This window comes from Typopeltis vanoorti, chromosome 8 (assembly GCF_054136105.1).
Source record: "Typopeltis vanoorti isolate ZY-2024b chromosome 8, IOZ_Tvanoo_1.0, whole genome shotgun sequence".
Classification (NCBI taxonomy): Eukaryota; Metazoa; Arthropoda; class Arachnida; order Uropygi; family Thelyphonidae; genus Typopeltis; species Typopeltis vanoorti.
Window position 1 is genome coordinate 85,019,759 of NC_143556.1, and position 18,624 is coordinate 85,038,382.

Consider the following 18,624-nt stretch of genomic DNA (forward strand, 5'->3'; position numbering starts at 1 on the left):
CTTAGTTTTATGCAACCCTGATGTAACATGTTATCTTTATACTCGTGAAAAGTTAAGGGCATATCAGATTGCCTCAATCTGTATGATCTTCATCTTCTTATTCTGGCGATTGCTTAGGCTATGTATAACAGCGCTGGTGTACTCTAATTAAAAAAAAAATAATAAAAAATAGAATGAGAACTTAAGAGTTTTGATTGCTGGTTTCAATAGCCTTCGTACCTATAACATATTACAGAAAAGAGTTCAAGTAAAAGTAATCTAAAGCATTGAAGCGCTACTTAGTTTCTGAATTTATCAGATTCCTAGATATTGCGTAATCGTTCAACCGTTGTTCCACTGAACAACGGTTGAAAAACTCAGTGTGTTTTATAAATATATCATTTGAAACATCAGTATATAAATATTGAATATCTTACGATGCATTAAGTTTTCAATTGAAATAAAATGTTAATTAAAAGGTTAATTGAATACACTAGTAGCTTCCGGCTCTTCAGCTAACAAGTTCTGCAATCGGTTCCTATACGCTGAGGAAATATACATACAAAATTTAAGTATCAAAACTGAATTATTTATATTACAGTTTTTAATATAAATAATACTTAATAATACTAAATAAATGACTTATGGGGGACTCCCATATTAAATATATGGGAGTCCTCCATAAGTCATTTCTACATGTGATATATAAATAAATTAAAGGAATAACAAATAATTTGATAAAGAAAGTATCATTTAAAAGATCTGTAATAACGTGTATGTGGTAGCTGAAATGAGTACTGGTTTTAATTAAAGAAATACATTATGGTACAGATCTTTTTTTTTTAAATATTACACATGCACGGGGCGAGTATAGCGCAAAGAAACACATAACAAATGTAGCTCTAGGAGGCCAGTTTGCTATGAAAAGCCATACGGAAATTTCAGTAGTTCTATGTGGAAACGATAAACTAGAAGTACAATGACTTTATTTTCTGGTTAGTTAGAAAGTAATAAGGAGATACGGAATCTCGGTTTTTGCGGAAGGGCAGATACATTGGCATTAAGAACATTAGTGTCATGACTGAACCTCAAGGCGTAGAAGACAGTGCTATGATTAGATCAATCGAGTTATATAATTTTTCCGATTGCTTAGGTGGTATAGTAGATTTCAAAGAATGATATAATGAGCGATATTCAGGAGAACACTGTTTCAAGGAAAAATAATTCTCAGTAGGATCCCCTTCTCCTGATTTGATTCCAGTCTTTAGTTGGTATCCGAAGATCACTTTCAACTGATATTCAACGCAAGAATTATGCAATCCTTTGGCATAGTAAACTATGGAACATTACTATTGCTGTTCGTAACACACCATGCCGTCCATTCTCGTATAATTTGAGAAAATAATGTGAAAAAAATTGACATTCAGCACAGACTCCAAACCTCAACTGAAACGAATGCTTTGAGGTGAAGTGGAAGGTTGGATAGACTAGACCAGTGCGTCCGACAACACCAACAACAACGTTACAGAAATTGCTGATGATGAATTGAAGAATATACTTGATGCATATTATGTAAAACTATTGTAGTTTTACATAAAACTAGAAAGTTAAATCCTAGTTAAATGCTAGAAGGGTGGAAAGCGAGATCATTGCCAAAGGAGGATCCATATGCCAATGAGATATTTGCAATTTAGGTTTCTCTGAACGCTAGCCATTTTCCAATAATTATTATCTACATAAATATAAATGTTAGTCTAATATATTACTAATTTTGTCATTTATATTATCACTGGAAAGTTAAGATTAAGTGGACTTTTTTTTTTCATTTGTTATCTTCAGCTAATAAGTTACAAATGAAAACCAAAACTAATTTTTACGTTTTTTATTATTGAATAGCAAATATTTTATATTGTCATAAACGATATTTGTATTTATTAAATAAAATCAAATAATTAATTAATATAAATATATAAGTAAATGTTTTATGCAGATATGCCATATATAAATAAACTAATGGAATAACAAATAATTAGATAAAGAAAATATGAATTAAAATAAATGTAAATAAATAAATGCTAATTTTTTTTTAATTTTTTACGCTTGTTACTGAAACAGATTGCGCAGTGGTCAGAATCGGATGGGTTGCAATTAGTGCCACCGAAGTATCGACGAGTTCCTCAGAGCAATGGGTTTGAAAATAAGACTTATATAGTTACAAGTATACAAGCAAGTATTGTTTATTTTCTTTTCTTTATCGAATTTTTCTCTTCTTTATCGATTTCTCAGCTAAACTTAAAAAACATTATCGTTTTTAAAAAGAAATATAAATATTGATATTCGTGACAGAGTTTACTAGAGGATGACTTTACAGGATACATCTTTTGGGTCCATTATGCATCCTTTTCATAAACCCTCTACATCCTTTAAATTATCACAGAATTTATTAACACAAACGGAAACTTCTCCCGAGAATGCTGACCTCAGTTGTACTGAACAACGAATAAAGAACTCTATTTCTGTGCAAGAAGTGTAGTTCTGGCATTGAGAGTCTATGAGAGTATCAAATAAAAGAACTTTTTAAAATATGTTTTTTTTTTATGAAATTGTGAAATTATTTGTGAAATTTAGGAAAAATGAGAAAAGACTTTTGAAAATTATATTCCCTAATTTTTTAAAGTTAATCCGATTCGATCGATTCAAGAAATGCTTCAAACAGATAGATCCCTATTTGGAATTAAGTACAACTAGAACTACGTTGAAGGCGGAGAAATATCATCACTTCCTTATTTTAGGAGTGAAATGGATAATGCCATGTTTGGACTTCACAGTAGGAGCTCTGGTTTCTATTCCTATCTATTTTCCAGCAAAATGAAGGCACTGATTCTCTTCAACATGATGCTACAAATATATGAATACCCAAAAATCTCATATTCGAATAAACGGTAAGACATTTCGGAAAAGCGGATGGTAAAATGCCGGCCTGGTTGGCTGAGTGGTTAGCGTATCCGCTTTCCAACCAAAAGGTTGCGGGTTCAAACCCCGCCGTGAGCATGGATGTTTGTGATTGTCTGTGGAAATATCAGTGGTGGTGGACGATAGACAGCGTTGGTGCAGTTGCGGTCAGTTGGTGATTGAATGGTGAAGACGGAGTTGTAGAGCAGGTGTCCTCCGTCGATGAGTCTCTGGAGGTGTCAAATAATAATAATAAAACATTGGTGAATTTTTGTGATAATCTGGAGAATAATCCTGCTGCAATGTCTGCAGTGAAGTTTTGGTAGTGGTATATAGAGAACACCGTTCATGCTATGATATAATTAATTTGGGTGCACTCATTATGCGCGGTATATTTACGAGTTCAGCCCTTGTCAGTGTATATAATCCTATCGCTGTTCAAATATTCACTAAAATAAATTATGCAATGGGAGATAAACAATCATCACAATATCACTTTTGTTAGAAATTTCCAAAAAAAAAAAAAACACGAAAAACTTACTAAAATATAAACATTATAAAATCCTACAAAAATCTAGAAATCACAAAATTCTTTTGGTAGTGGTATATAGTGGTTCCAAAAACATATATATGACCACAAAAATGTGAAATACCAAAACACATTACAACAATTATTAATTTCAAAGCACTCATAATATAGACATAAATGTTCACACCTCATAACTGAGCTCTTATCCCTAATGAATCTCAAATATCACCCTCTATAACTGTACACTGTACCAAGCAGGAAGATGAATCTTGAGACTTCTACTATTGCTTCAATTAGTTAGACTTCCCCTTCCATTCTTCTGACGAAGTCCTTTGCTTTAACAAGTTTCACAAATTTATTCATGTTGGAATGAAGGCCTTAATATCTCAATCCATTGAAATTCACGCTGACTCTTATTCGAGACTTGATTTAACAATACGTGCGAAATTGTATCCAATTAAAAATGTATTTATACGAAATAATGAGGCACAAAGGTCACTACTGGAATATTTGTTGCGAATTCGATGTATCTTTGCATGGAGAGTTAATGAAAAAATTGCTGACTTTGTGAAGAAAATATTGCATTATCGTTAAAGATTTACAGCAGAACGACGGATTATAAAGAGTAGAATATAAAGAAATAATAGAAAATCACTCGTTGATCTTATTCTCTCCTCGAACTATTGGGTGGTGGGAAACATGGAATGTTGGCAGTGGGCTTCTGTTTTTTGTGCTGTTTGGTAGCTTCAACCACTTTTGATGTTATTCATTTATCCGGTTCTTGGTCTTCCCTCCATCATACTCTTAAGCAAATTTGTAGTGCAATCTGTCTTAGTAAGTATATTTCTCCATTTATCTGATGAATGTAGTATTTCATTTTGTTCTTCTGCTTTTTTTTAATACCTATTCATTTATAACTCTTTCTGTCCATACGGTCTTCAGCATTCGGTGCGAATGCTAAACTACAATATTAGAAGTCTTGAATTTTATTATTTTTTTAAAGAGTCCATCTATAATCAGTAGAGGGCTACACAACATGCAAAGTTTTAAATAAAATGCTTCTTTGTTCTCAGTAACATATTCTTCGATGATCAGAGTATTATTTTCTTTTTAAATGGTGAAAGGACCTTTTTGTTTGCTCTGTTCTCGTGTCATGTGTCTTTCTCGATTCTCTCACTGATGTCATTAGACTTCCTAGGTAGATAAATTCTTTTACTTGCATTAATCTTACAGCAGAAATTGAATCTTATGAACATCTTTATTAAAACATTGGATAAAATTGATTTGTATTCGATTATAAGATTACCGAAATTTTAGAAGCCAAATTATGGAAGGTATGTATGGTGACCTCAAATTAAGAGATAATTAAAAGAAAAAAAATCAAAAAAGTGTCACTAAAATAGAACCCAGGAATACTCTACAGTTTTGGTATCAATATGACACTGGAGGTGGAATTTTTTTCATTGTCATCTGGACTACTTTCTGAAACGTATGTACCAATGAACGAGTGAGTGTTGATAATAGGGAATTAGGGCAGTATGATAATAAAGCAGCGATTCAATGGAAATAAAGTTACAGTTTGATAGGAGCCTTTTAGTTGCTTCAGTAAGAGACGTGCAAAGATACAAGACAGATCGAAATACTTAGATATAAAAACCCATCAAACCTGCATATGCCTCTTCTTCTTCATTCGGTCTCCTTCACTAATATTTCCGGAGAAACTACAACACCCTGGTATTCAATAAAATATTACTAGGTTCTTTTTTATTTCTAATCTCTGTCCATATCCTTTCATGTATGGCTGCGATTAAAAAACAGACAACAGAATCCAGTTAAAACCAATGGTTGCTATGTAATCATTACTTTGCATTATCGTTGTCATTAAACTGCCGTTTTTCTTTTAAATTATATACCGAGAAAATCTATTTGTGAAGAATTTGAAGTGTACGCTGGTTCCTTTAATTGTTTCTCGTTCTTCTTTAGGAGGAACCTTATTTGATGATGAAAAATGGAGAACCAGGCCAAATTCTTGAAGGAAACGATGTATTTGAGGGCTATTGCAAAGATCTGGCTGACTTGATCGCAGCGAATTTAAAATTTAACTACATTTTAAAACTAGTTAATGATTCTGCGTACGGTGGACAAGATCCTAATTCTCCAGCTGGATGGAATGGTATGGTCGGTGAATTAATTCGAAAGGTAAGAAATTTAAATCTCCTGCTCTACTGGAATTAGTAATAGCATACATTTTTACCCTGCATAACCAAATAGCAACCAACGTATACCACTAAATTAAATATATGTGAGTTGCTTGGTAAACATATTGAAATGTAAATAAATTATAACCGTCAGAATTGCAAGATATATGAAATAAAAATGTAATAAAATAAAATAAAAACACGTAAAATAACTAAAAATATAAAATTGTAACAGCAACAGAGAATAGATGTATTTAATTTTACTTATTCTAGTCGAATATTCTCAGAATATTCGACTAGAAAAGATATTCATTTTACTGAAGAAATAAATTTTATCAGACAGTAACAATACCTTAACAAACCAGCATTACCATACTCTGCCTATTAATTAGTTGATTTTCATTTCATTTAGAGTTGCGTTTCACATTGTAGATGTGATTTTATCGTGTGATGGAATGAGTCGAAAAAATTCAAAGAATAGTGCTTTCGACGTGCAGTCCATTCTTTAACACCTTATTTAAAAATTCGTGTAAACATCCAACTTTGATCTTCTATGACAATATACAGATTAAAATTACCGTATAGTTCATGTATACGGGTTAAAGTAAGTAAACATTTAGCAGGCCCAGGTTTTTAGTACTACTAGAGGTCTATATGTAAGATTTTAACATTTTAACAGAGGTTGCAGGTTGTAGGGCGTTGTACATGAGTATTTATCTGCAGGAGAAGTACGATTAGAACTAGATTACTTAGTCCTTGACTGTTTTTGGGGTACAATCAAAACACATCGCTTGAAAAAATTGCCACATTCAATCGGAGTAAATGAGGAAGAAATCGGAAAAGATTTCTTAGCAGCTCTAACAGTAAAGATATAAAGTACAAAGAAAAGCACAAGAATCATTGAACCAAATACATCTGTGATGTGTTTGGTTCACCGCATTGGTTCATATCACAGATGCGTATGGATATTAGTGAGGAGGTAAAGACAATCACAAATTAAAGAAAATCATAGTTATCAGCTCCTAACTATCCACTAACTCTGGTTCCCGTTTCTATTCAAGTGTGCAGCCTAGTAAAATTAATAAATTACTTCCATCTGCTCAGAGTTCAGTAATGATACAAAAATCGTGACATAGCGAAGATACAGTAACTGAAATGGAGACAGGTCTGTTTATACAGGAAATTTATAAAGACGTAGCAACACATAGCCTATCCTTTGACAGCCAAAGGTTCTACGGAAATTCGAGTTGCAAACGAACTTTCCATTCTCAATACTGTTGGATTCTGTCCACACTCAGTCTCATCTCATAGATTGACATTCAAGTGAAGAGAGTGAAGTATTAGTTCTTTATTTCTATCCTACGTGAGTTATCCAGATCTTGTCATATTGTTCAAAGTATAATATATGATATCATTCTGAAGGGACTTAAACGTTTTTGCTGATCCTGTGCCAGAATATTGTAAGGGTTCCACAATGTAATCAGATACTTTCGGAAGGCTTAATATCGCTCCTAGTACTTATGAATTACATAGTCAGAAACCTCAATTAAGATCGAAATGTTGTTCATGGGAAAAGTTGCATTTGTCCGTTCATCAACTTAGAAAGTCCTCATGCTATACAACAAAACAACAATAACAAAAAAAAAAAACGTCAATCATCACATGAAACTCTATGAGAATGTCAGAAATGAGACTTTATGTGTTAGATTTCTTCTGATTTGCACTTCAAGACACTCTCAAGAATAAAACAGCTATTTTCCTCCTCCAGGGTTTAGGGTCTACACAAGTGGAGAAATAAGGAAACAAGAAGCAGTCATTGACTCTAAATGCTTATTTTTGGAAAAGGTTAGATGCTTCTGATATAAGAGTTACAACTTCGGCACTAGATCGTGCCGAACATTGAACTCCATACTAATGGACATGAGGAGAGAAGAAGCAAATTAATGAGGATGCAGAAGAGTTAGACATCATGAGAAAGTGAGAGAAAGAGAGAGAGAGAAAGAGAAAGAGAGAGATTGGTTGTTTGAAGAGGAAAGTTGCCAGTTATCAAGGAGTTGCAGGTGATTAATCGTTGTCAAAAAATTGGAATATAAAATGCGAAGGAAAAGAGAAAGAAAGCAAGTTGTTTCGGAATTCGGAATTCAAGGAATTCACTTCCCGAAGATGTAAAATCTCACAAGATGTGTTTGACAGGCAGAACGGTTAGCAAAGTGACTTGATGCTGCGGAGAGAGAGAGAGAGAGAGGGAAATACTGATGAAATGTTTGTGCTGATATTTAATGAATGAATTGTAGGGTCGGGAGTAAGTGAGGAGGTCCGAAATTTGAGAGTCTTATTTGAAACTGAGAAGAGTCAAAAGTGACAAGGGTAGAGTTATTAGAATTTTCATCATATACTAGGAACGCTGAGAAGAGATGAGGTGATAATGAATGGTATGATAGCAAAGATTTGTAGGAAAATAGACTTTGTGTCTGTTGATCTATGTGATACATTTCAGGAATAAGAGAAAGCTGTTTGCTGAGGACCGTTTGCTTCTGAAAGAGATTTGTAGTAAAAAGCTGGCACATTGCTGTTAGGTGGAATGAGGAGAGGAGAAGAGAGATTCATGTAGCAGAGAAGTGATAAATGAACTGTGAATTTAGGAGTGTGATGCCTCATACTGAGTATGCGGTTAATGATGGTAGCATGTGTGGTTAGCATGAGGGATGGTTTAGAACATGCAGTTGGATTTAGGGTTCACTCTCATGAGAGAAATGGAAGAGGGTTCCTATAATCTTGGAATCTTGCTTCCTAAATGAAATCTTGGTTCCTCTAATTTCTCGAATTCCTATAAGTTCTATAAGTTCTGGAATTCTTATTAAGCTTGTAGTTGATCATCATGCTTTCCCATTAATGACAGAAGCATCAGCAAAACCCAGAAAGAATTGTTAGCATTACTACAGTCACACGAACAATTATTTGCATTGCAAGATATTCTTACAGAAAAGGAATGCGATGTTTCCATAATTCTAGAATACGGGAAAAATAAGAATGCAGGGAAGTATTACTAATGATTATAGATGGATTGCAGCCAAGTAGAGATTGGTAATAAATGTGACAATGTGAGTAGGACAACCATAGGCTTTGAGGTTTTTGTGTGAAGCGGAATTCTCCGGGATAAAATGTATTGATGGGTTCTGCCACAACCCACAGCTCACTGAGAATGACTGATGGCTGCATAGGCCAATTAACCTTGTGAATAGATAAATGCCTATCATTACGAATTAATGTAACTAAATGTATGCAGAATAACCTACAGAGAGAGGAAAAGGAATTTATGGAGTTACAGAGGGAAAAATACTTAGGCAGCGCATTATGGAAAGGAATCGTGATGCTAGAATATCAGATCTGAAAATAAATAACACCTGAGAATTTCACCTTACAAGAGATATCTTTTTTGTTCTAGTTTCTCAATTAATCGAGTTATCGTGCAGTTTTTTTTTTTTGGAAGTGACAACGAATGTATCCGCGTTGAATGATTAGTGATATATGACATATAAAGCTAGTGATTATGATAAAATGAATGGCTCGCTTGTCGCTGTGCCTTTGTATGAGAAACTACATGGTAGATGAATTAGTACTGCATGGAAAGTTTTCAAAGCATGCTTGAAGGAGGGAACTGACTATATTACCAGAGTCAGGAGTATTAATCGGATGAGGGTGAAATTAACGACTAAATTTGAAGAATAAGAGAAATAAAAATAAACTCTTATGTAAGCTATATCTTGTGGAACTTGACGTGGAGTCATATGAGCAGTACAGAGAGTATGCCGGTGAGTAACAATCATTTGAAGAAAGTGAAGGACAATGAAAAAAAAAAACTAAATGAACAGGTTAAAGTAAATCCAAGAGTAAATATAGATGGTAGGAAAGTGTAGAATGCGTTGAATCAGCTATATAATCTTGATTAGTTCTGCTGAAGCTCATCTGGATCTAGATGAAAGGAAAAAAGTGAAAGAATTACACCTGTTAAAATCTTGCAAGCGTTTGATGTTAGCACTATATTGGATTGGAGATATAATCGCGTATTAATGGAATGGCTAGAGAATTAGCTACGTTCCCAAAACTCGAGTTTTAACAAAAAAGCAATTCCTGATAGGTAGAACGAGGGCAGAATAATTCCACTATGCAAGAAAGGAAACACAGCCGATTCATATAAATAGGACAGTCTTTATCTGTGCATAATTTTTAAGATATTAAAAACGCTGGTGATGATTCGCTTCCGCAGATGGATACTTAGATAACACCTCAATGTTTTTGTAGAGGACTCGATCTTGTTTTACAAAATCACTCACATTTTACAATAGATTTATCGTGGAGATATAAAGGGACTAACACAAAACGATGTTTCAGATTTTGCCAAGATATTTAACAGAATTCCACAAAGGAGACTTTATACAATAGTATCCATAAATTAAGAGAACAAAGAGAAAAATCATAATAATTCAAACACTGTATGGTAAATATTTAATTCAAACACTGTATGGTAAATATATGATATGAGATGTGAAAGAAACTAAAACATTGTAAATAAATAGATTAATATAGCAAAAAGGGCACACAAATAAAAATAGTTAAAAACAGCATGTCAAATAAGATTGTCCAAGTGCCTTAATAAGGAATATATTTACCCATCAGAGCAATACAACGTTCACAACGATGTCTCCTGCATGCTGTTGATGGTGAACAAAAGCTCAGTTGGCGTAACGCCAACTGATCGGCGTAAAAATAACCATTCCTCCTACAAAGCTCTCCTTAATCCCTCCAAGGTTTTGGGAGGGAGTTGAGAGTAGCAACACATCTACCTAGAGCATCCCAGACGTGTCAATAGGATTGTCTGGCCAGGTTAGGATCTGGCTAGCTAGTCTCTTCTTGAAGAATATTGCTCTACGAGTTCGCTCGACTAGTACGAGCATTATCGTCTTGTAGGATATTTGTCTCCTTTATCGCACCGGAGAGGGACAAACATACCGCGACCTCGTCTCTATAAGTTGTGCTATAGGTACAGCTACGCACAGGTCGGTGCGACCACTCATAGAGATTTCTTCCTAAACTTCTTTCCTTCACTGTATCTCTGGGATACTGTTTGTGACTAGTGGAGTTGGTTCCACTGTCTGCGAACCTGGGTACCATTCAAAGGCCAGCTTTTATAGCTGGCATTTGAGGGGCTGATTTGCATATACTGCTCACTGCTACTGATTTCTATAGGACATCCAGAGCCAGCGTCACTTTTTACATAACGTACTGACTTTCGTGTTTTTTTTTCTTTTCCCCAACAAGTTATTGCGATTTTTCTCTTGTTCGTTAATTTAAGAAATCAGTTAATTTAAGAAATTAATTTAAGAAACTCACAAGCATCGATATTAAATACAAGTTTCTGTATGGATCGGATCACGATTATTTGACAGGTATCCAAAATGATGTATAGCGGTGCTAAATGGAAGAGATTGAGAATGAGCAGTAGAATGCTAAAAGATTCTATTCTTAGACGGCTGATATTGTATATTGATAATACTGGGGATGGTATAGAGAGAAACATGCAGTTGTAAGCAGTTTGCAATCTGTGTATTGTATTAAAGTGGATATGTTTGATGAAGCTAGAGACTTGGGAATAATATAACAGTGGAAAACGAAGTCAAGACATCAAAATAGATAAATATAATGTTGGAAATAACACTGACTTGTAGGGATTAAGACGCATTCACCCACTTTAGAAGGTGTTGATAAGTCACATTTGAGTTACTGGTCTTAGTTATAATTAACTGAATTCCATGGAGATGAGAAAAACAATGAAACAATTGCATCACCGACTAACTAAAATCTTATGCGGTTAGTGGGCAATTTCATATGAAAATAACGGAAGTTGTGCGGTCTGCAAAGTTTGAGATATGAAGAGAGTAGGAGGAGCGGCAATCTGATAAAAACAGCAGACAAGTCAGTAAGAGGTTCTTACAGTATAGTACAGGGAATGTTTTGCAGCTCATGGAAGGTAGAGGGTAGACTCGGGATGGGTCATTCCTGGAAGCTGAGTAAGTTTGTTGTCAGGAAGAATTTGAAGTCCAGTCGACATTAGTTTCACGGCATAGTGTTAGAGCAGTGGTTCTTAACCGGTGTTCCCCGGAACACTTTTGTTCCGCGAACTAGTTGCAAGTGTTCCGCCTGTGAAAGATGTCACATGATATCTTTGTCTATTATGACGAAAATAATTCCCTCGATATTTTTATTGATAGTAGCCAATTACACTCAGACGAGGGAATTATTTTCGTCATAATAGAACAATTAGCAATATTGGAAGAAAAGATTTCAGGTTACTTTCCTTCCTTAAATACACACAATTATGACTGGATACGAAATCCATTTGGCACATTTAATACATCGAGTTGTGAATTTTCGTTACAAGAAGAACAATTAGTTACCTTGTCAACGGATCATACTCTAAAAATAAGCTTCTCTGAAATTATTCTTGAGGAATTTTGTATTTTTGACCAGGCCGAATACCCGGCTCTCTCCACAAGACCACTGAAAATTCTTTTCCAGTTTTCAACATCCTATTTGTGTAAGCTCGGTTTCTCAATATTAACCAATACAAAAACTAAAAAGCGTGAAAGACTTACTAATATAGACAAAGAGATGAGGGTAGCTATATCACATATTAGACTTGAAATTGCTGAAATTTGCAAAAACCGACAAGCTCAAGAATCGCATTAAAATAAGTTCCATTTTTATAAAAGGCAAGTCCATGCATATTTCTATTGTTAGTTTTATGATCCTAATTATTTTGGTGTTCCCCAAATTTTTCTTATAATCAAAAGTGTTCCATGACTTCGAAAAGGTTAAGAACCACTGTGTTAGAGAGTGAATAAGGTACGGGAGGACATTGTGAGGGTGTCGTCAACGAATGTTTAAGAGAGAGAGAGAGAGAGAGAGATAACAAATATTAAGGAATTACACATTCTGTGATCTGATTAGACCTGACTCCTTCCAATAACTGAAGATGACTAATAATATGATTAATAATAAAGATGACTAATGAATAATGAAGATGACTAATAATATAGATGACCAATAATAATAATATATTTTAACAAAATTCAGTATCATTAAAGAATAGATTAATTAACTAATAATATTAACAGAACTTATAACATTGAACCAAAAATTATTTGTCGATATTTCAAGCAGACCATAAACTTACCTGAAAATTGTACATGGAGTGCATCGATTTTGGAAAGATTCTACTAACATTAAGATGACATTCATATATTTAGGTATTTACTAGATACAATACAAAAGAAAGTTAGATATTGAATGTTATTTCTTCAAAATATTTTTTTCACTAAAGGATTTTTAAATTTATATTTTGTTTAATAGCGTATACATCTTTGATAATATGACTTTAAAGTGTGACTACAATTCTCAGGCAAGGAAAAATGTAGTACCATCTGTAGGAACTTAATATGGTTATAGAAATGACTTATAGAAATGACTGCAGGCAGTTCAGAGTACTTTAGATGAAGATCATTGTATTAGGATCCAGAAACACGTCGAATATAACTATTAACGTACGTGGAATTCAATGGTTATACACTTTTAATGAATAATTACAATATTTATCTCCTGACTGTCTATTAAAATTATAGGTCTTATTCTTTTCAAATTGCGAAATACTGAAATGTTCGAGACATTTTTGATGGATTTTGGAGAAAGCTGACAAAACATTTAAAATCAGGAATATTTTGATTTTAAGTAAATCATCCAAACAAATCATCTAAACATTTTGGTAAATAGTAAGAAAAATTGCTCATCAACAGAAAATTTCAACGAAAACCTTCACATTGCAATTATTACTGTTTATTTTTAAATTAATTTATTTGTTTCAGTGGATGTGGCGTTTGCATACCACGGCGCTTGGCCGCACGAAGGAAGACTTGGTTTCGAGTCTAGTCGACGACTAGAGGAAATTTTTCTAAGCCTTTTTTCGACCGATTCCCGAGTTAGTCGATCTCTGGCACGGGCAAGCGGGTTTTTCCTCCCGGAAACTCGGGTTTTTCGTCCTGTAAACTCAAGAAAATCGACCGTAGAACCCACATTATTTCAGACATTAAATATATTTGTGTTAGGGTTAGGGACCACGAGATGGCGGCACGTTTGAGCCGTCTCTCTTCACTGTGTACTGCTTAATTAGTGATAGCCTTGGGCCATCTATCTCTGATTGGTACCAGTGGAGATTGAACTGCCCACTCAGTCTCCAAAAGTTAGATAGGGCTAAATGGCCTCGCCTACTCCCCATATACGGGAACAAAAAGGCGTTAGGTTATTATTTTTTTATTTGTTTAACTATTCATAAAATTCTAATTTATAAAATACCGGTCTGATTGGCCGCGAATGGTTAGCGTATCCGCTCTCCAGCCACGAATGGGGGTTCGAATCCTGCCTGGATATTTGTGATTGTCTTCACCTTTACATTCATTTAGCAAGTGAATAAACACTTCCCCCAAGATGGGCAGGGTCACCATGGGAGAAGTAAACCCAACCCTCCCGCAATGGAAGAAGCCTTCACCCTGTAGTGGATGGAAAATACAGGTTGAACATCATCATCGTCGTTATCATCAGTTTATAAAATATTTTGGTAAATAATTACTAAACAGAATGCACAATATCATATACCACAGAGAAAGAAAACTATGTACAAATTCTCTGGATAACTTAGAATGTATAGTTCTCGGGCTAGGCTTCTTCATACTGTCACGTGTTCATATTATATAAACAGAGGAAGGATATTTACATGTTTTTGGATGGAGTTTAATTAATTACGTAATAGGCCAAGTATACGAGAAAGTGGTTCTGAGTGTGCTATGATGAAAAATATTATTAATTGTTTATTAAACAAAGATGTTCACCGGGCTGTTCAAAACACAGTATCTTTTCCAGGAAGAAATTACAAAGAACATCCGGTCTTACAGAACGTCACATGGCCAATTGTCCGAGATAGATGTTGTGAGTGCCCTGAAAAGAAGTTTACTGGAGCGCATAACGCATCAAAGTCTGTCACAATACCGCATATAATCACAACTAAACCTGACAGAGTTCTATTCCTGCTACTTAACTGACAGGAATGGAACGCAATGAAACCTCAGTTTGTGCAGTATATAACTCGCAAGATGTACATTGGACAACGGAAGAGTGGATATAAATATCAGTTATTGGAAACGCTAGTCTTCATGACACCAACGGAGGAGAAACTCAATAATAAAAACCCAAAGACAATTCTTGTGGCCTGATGTTACCGTATCCACTTGAATGATTGTGTCACACTCGCGATCCTGTAAAAGTTCCAGAATCGTGAGTGTGACTTTACTAGATTTGCCTGCAATTTCATTGAATTTCAATGAAATTGCAGGCCAATTTCATTGAAATCCATTTCAACCGAATTGAGCATCTTTGGGAAGAATTTAACGAGCTGTTTGTGGAGCAATGTCTCAGAATCCAATCTGAAGTAAAATTTGAATACGATGAAGTGTGCATACCCTAGCATTTCTTTGAACTGCATTCTCTTTAAAGAACGACCGAGAGCCCGTTGCTCGAAGAGATGACAGGAATGGAATGGTTGTTCTGAAAGAAAAAGGACATGCTTTTCTACCTCATTTAATTAGAAATTTACGAACATAAACTGCACAACAGTTAGGGTAGGTGATGCATATACATTACAAGTAAAACAATAGTAACATAAAAAAACACATTCAAAAAAAAAAAATATATATATATATATATATATATATATATCGTATCTTTTTCTATCCTAGAAATGTGGTTTCATTCGAAGTAACACTTAGTCAAAAAAGTCTTTTTGTTTACTCCTCTTCAATAATAAGTTGGAATACCGAGCGAAAATGTTTGTCTTTATGAATTATCTTTCTGAATAAATGTAAACGAATCTCACCCATGTCCTGTCTTTGCTTCTATAATTTCTTTCCTTAGAATATTTCCATGAAAAATTGAAATAAAAGCTTCCTTAACCCAAAAGTGACATCTAGCGTAAAAGTAATCCCTAGTGGTTACATAATGTCTGGTTTTCATATCTTCTGCTGAATATTATTATAAATATGAAGATTGATAATGGAATAGAATCTATGTGTGTGTGTGTGTGTGTGTGTGTGTGTGCGCGTGTGTGCGTGTGTGTGTGTGTGTGTGTGCGTGCGCGCGCAATTCGGTATATTTGATTTATTAGAACAAGGATGAAAAGGATAGGACGAATTCATCTATACAACCGGGTTAGTTGTATAGATGTTGTTCAAAAACGTCAGTTTTCTAGATCAGCATTTATTTTACCATCATTTCAAAAAGAATAAAGTTTACACCAGTCATTATTTGCAGCAGCAAAAATATTGTGAAGAAAAATTTCTGTTTGCATTTTCTTTTGCTTTCTTAGAATACATCCGCATTCAGCCTGGAAGTTGTTATACGTAAATCTTAAAATAAACTAAATGTTAAAGAAAATAAGCAACGCAACAAATTACTGCTGCTTTAATTAATTTTAAATATACCTTTCTTATTATTTTTCTGCATTTAAGAAATAAAATTACACAATTTGTAATTATGCTAAAATAATCTTAGTCTCCTAAAATAACCTTAGTCTCTCGAAAAAAATAGTCTCCAAATTTTGGTCCAAAGGGTGTAATAATATTGTGTTCTCGTTCAATCAATAAACGAATCTAGAATTTTTTTTTATTTAGTGATCTTTTTTTAATTTTTTCTGCTGGTATTCGTTTAATTATTTCTGCAAACGTTGGAAAACTATTCTATCCATGACTTCGTTTCCTCTAACTCTAATTTCAGAACGGCATCATCATACTGATGTTTATGCTGCACGATGCTTAATGAAAATTCGCTTATATAAAATGAAATTTATGGTTTATTAAATCATATAATCAAGAATTTCATATCTTTAGATCTGTTAAAAACATTGCAGTAACACACTGGTGTGTTGCAAATAAGAAAACGAAATTAAAACATCCTTATTAAAGAACTGTTTGTATACTACATCGAGATAAATATAACAAGCCAAGCCTATTTTTACATTTTTGAAATATACTGCGATCATCAGTTTAAAATTATACCACTATTTAAAAATTAATATATTGAACAAAATGCAAATTTATATAAATTTATCTATACGACTGAAAACCCAATTGATTATTTAATTTGTTTTATGAAATTTACTTAAAATATTATGCACCTTTTCAAATAATCGATATGCTTTTCAAATGCTGTTTCTTAATTCTATTATTGTAATGATGCTTCCCATTTGCTTTGATTTGATTCTTACTGAAATTATATTGATATGTATAATATTAAATGCTATAAACTAAGTCATGTTACAACTTAAATGAAATCAAATATGTCAATCATTTCTTTATGATTAGGAGGCAGATATGGCTATAGCTCCACTTACAATCACTTCAGCAAGAGAAAACGTGATTGATTTTACCAAACCGTTTATGTCTTTGGGAATCAGCATCATGATAAAGAAGCCTCTTAATCGAAAACCTGGAGTATTTTCCTTCATGAATCCGTTGTCTGAGGAAATCTGGATGTGCATTATCTTCGCCTACGTAGGTGTCAGCGTTGTGTTGTTTCTCGTTAGCCGTTTCTCTCCACACGAGTGGCGTTATGAAGAAAATATGATGGGTCCTTCTGCTTACAATGACTTTTCTTTACACAACAGTCTCTGGTTTTCTCTGGGCGCCTTCATGCAACAGGGTTGTGACATTTGCCCCAGGTACGGTGGGAGTAATGTGCACGGCTGCATGATTCCTTAAGTGTGCAAACTGAATGCTCTTCTTTCCTTCACTATGTATGCTATGTCCATATGAGCAGAGTGTTTTAATGTTTATATAAGAGTATGTTCATTCGCAGCTTTCAGAGATATTTCATCTAACCGAAAACTGTGTTTTTGGGTTCCCTCAAAGCCAGTGTTATAGGTATGGTAAGTAAAAAAGTGTTGGGGGTAACCATCCTGTCATATATACTTGGAATGAGTCAAATGAAAAGAAGGTGCGATTTAAACATAAAAATTGAAAGATATAGAAACTAACCTCGAAAATATGACGATCCCTTCCCTCCAAGCACACATTTGTTTGGATCTTTTATCCTAATGATAACTCTTTACTTAATTTTAACAATGAAAATATTTACAATTTCACTGTTAGTAATGTGATGAATATTGCGACATTTAAAAGCTGGTGATAATTAACTTTATAATACATAAAACAATATCAACAAAGAAAATGCATGCTGTGATATCGCTTTAGAAAAGTAGGGGAAATCGTGTTCAAATTTTAATTTAAAATTAAATAAAATTCGATAACGCCTATTAGAGACCATGATATCTTGGAATTTGCAACATGCATAAAAATTTAATAAAAATACTTAAGCTCAGAAATGTAATTTTATAGCTTTTTGAAAAGGAACTTCTGAAATGGTTTTCAGACATACATGAAAATATTAAACTCATATGGACATGAATGATTTGTTAGAAGATGAGTGAAATAGAAGGGAAAAAAAAGATCCAAGTAAGTTGTATACTCGAATTCAAAGCATGTTATAGTGATTTAGACTCTTCAAGAATAGAACTAGAATAAAAATAGTTAGTAAGATATGAAGAGGCAATATTAATACATAACTCTGAAGCTAGCTATTTGCATTCTTCAAAATTTACAGTTCATTGTAAATTTTGAAGAATGTACTTCTGAAGTTATTCCCCTCTGGGTATATACTGCTTATACGCAAATGGTCTATATGCAAATGAAGAAGGAACAGAAGCTTCTAGGACACAATACATTGAAAGTTTGCCTAAAGTTGATGTAGGGAATAAAATTGTTCAGGAGACTAAAATGAAGCAGCCTTTTATTCTATGGTATCGAAGAA

At 33.9% G+C, this 18,624-nt stretch overlaps 1 protein-coding gene across 1 annotated transcript in view; it reads left to right on the top strand.

Moving 5' to 3' along the window:
• Positions 1-18,624, top strand: part of LOC150104174 (glutamate receptor 1-like) — a 222,861-nt gene that overhangs the window by 180,203 nt on the left and 24,034 nt on the right. Inside the window, exons 7-8 of the mRNA XM_090396416.1 lie at positions 5,444-5,659; positions 17,121-17,476. Of these exons, the coding sequence (XP_090252542.1) occupies positions 5,444-5,659; positions 17,121-17,476 (572 nt within the window). The remainder of the gene's footprint in view (positions 1-5,443; positions 5,660-17,120; positions 17,477-18,624) is intronic.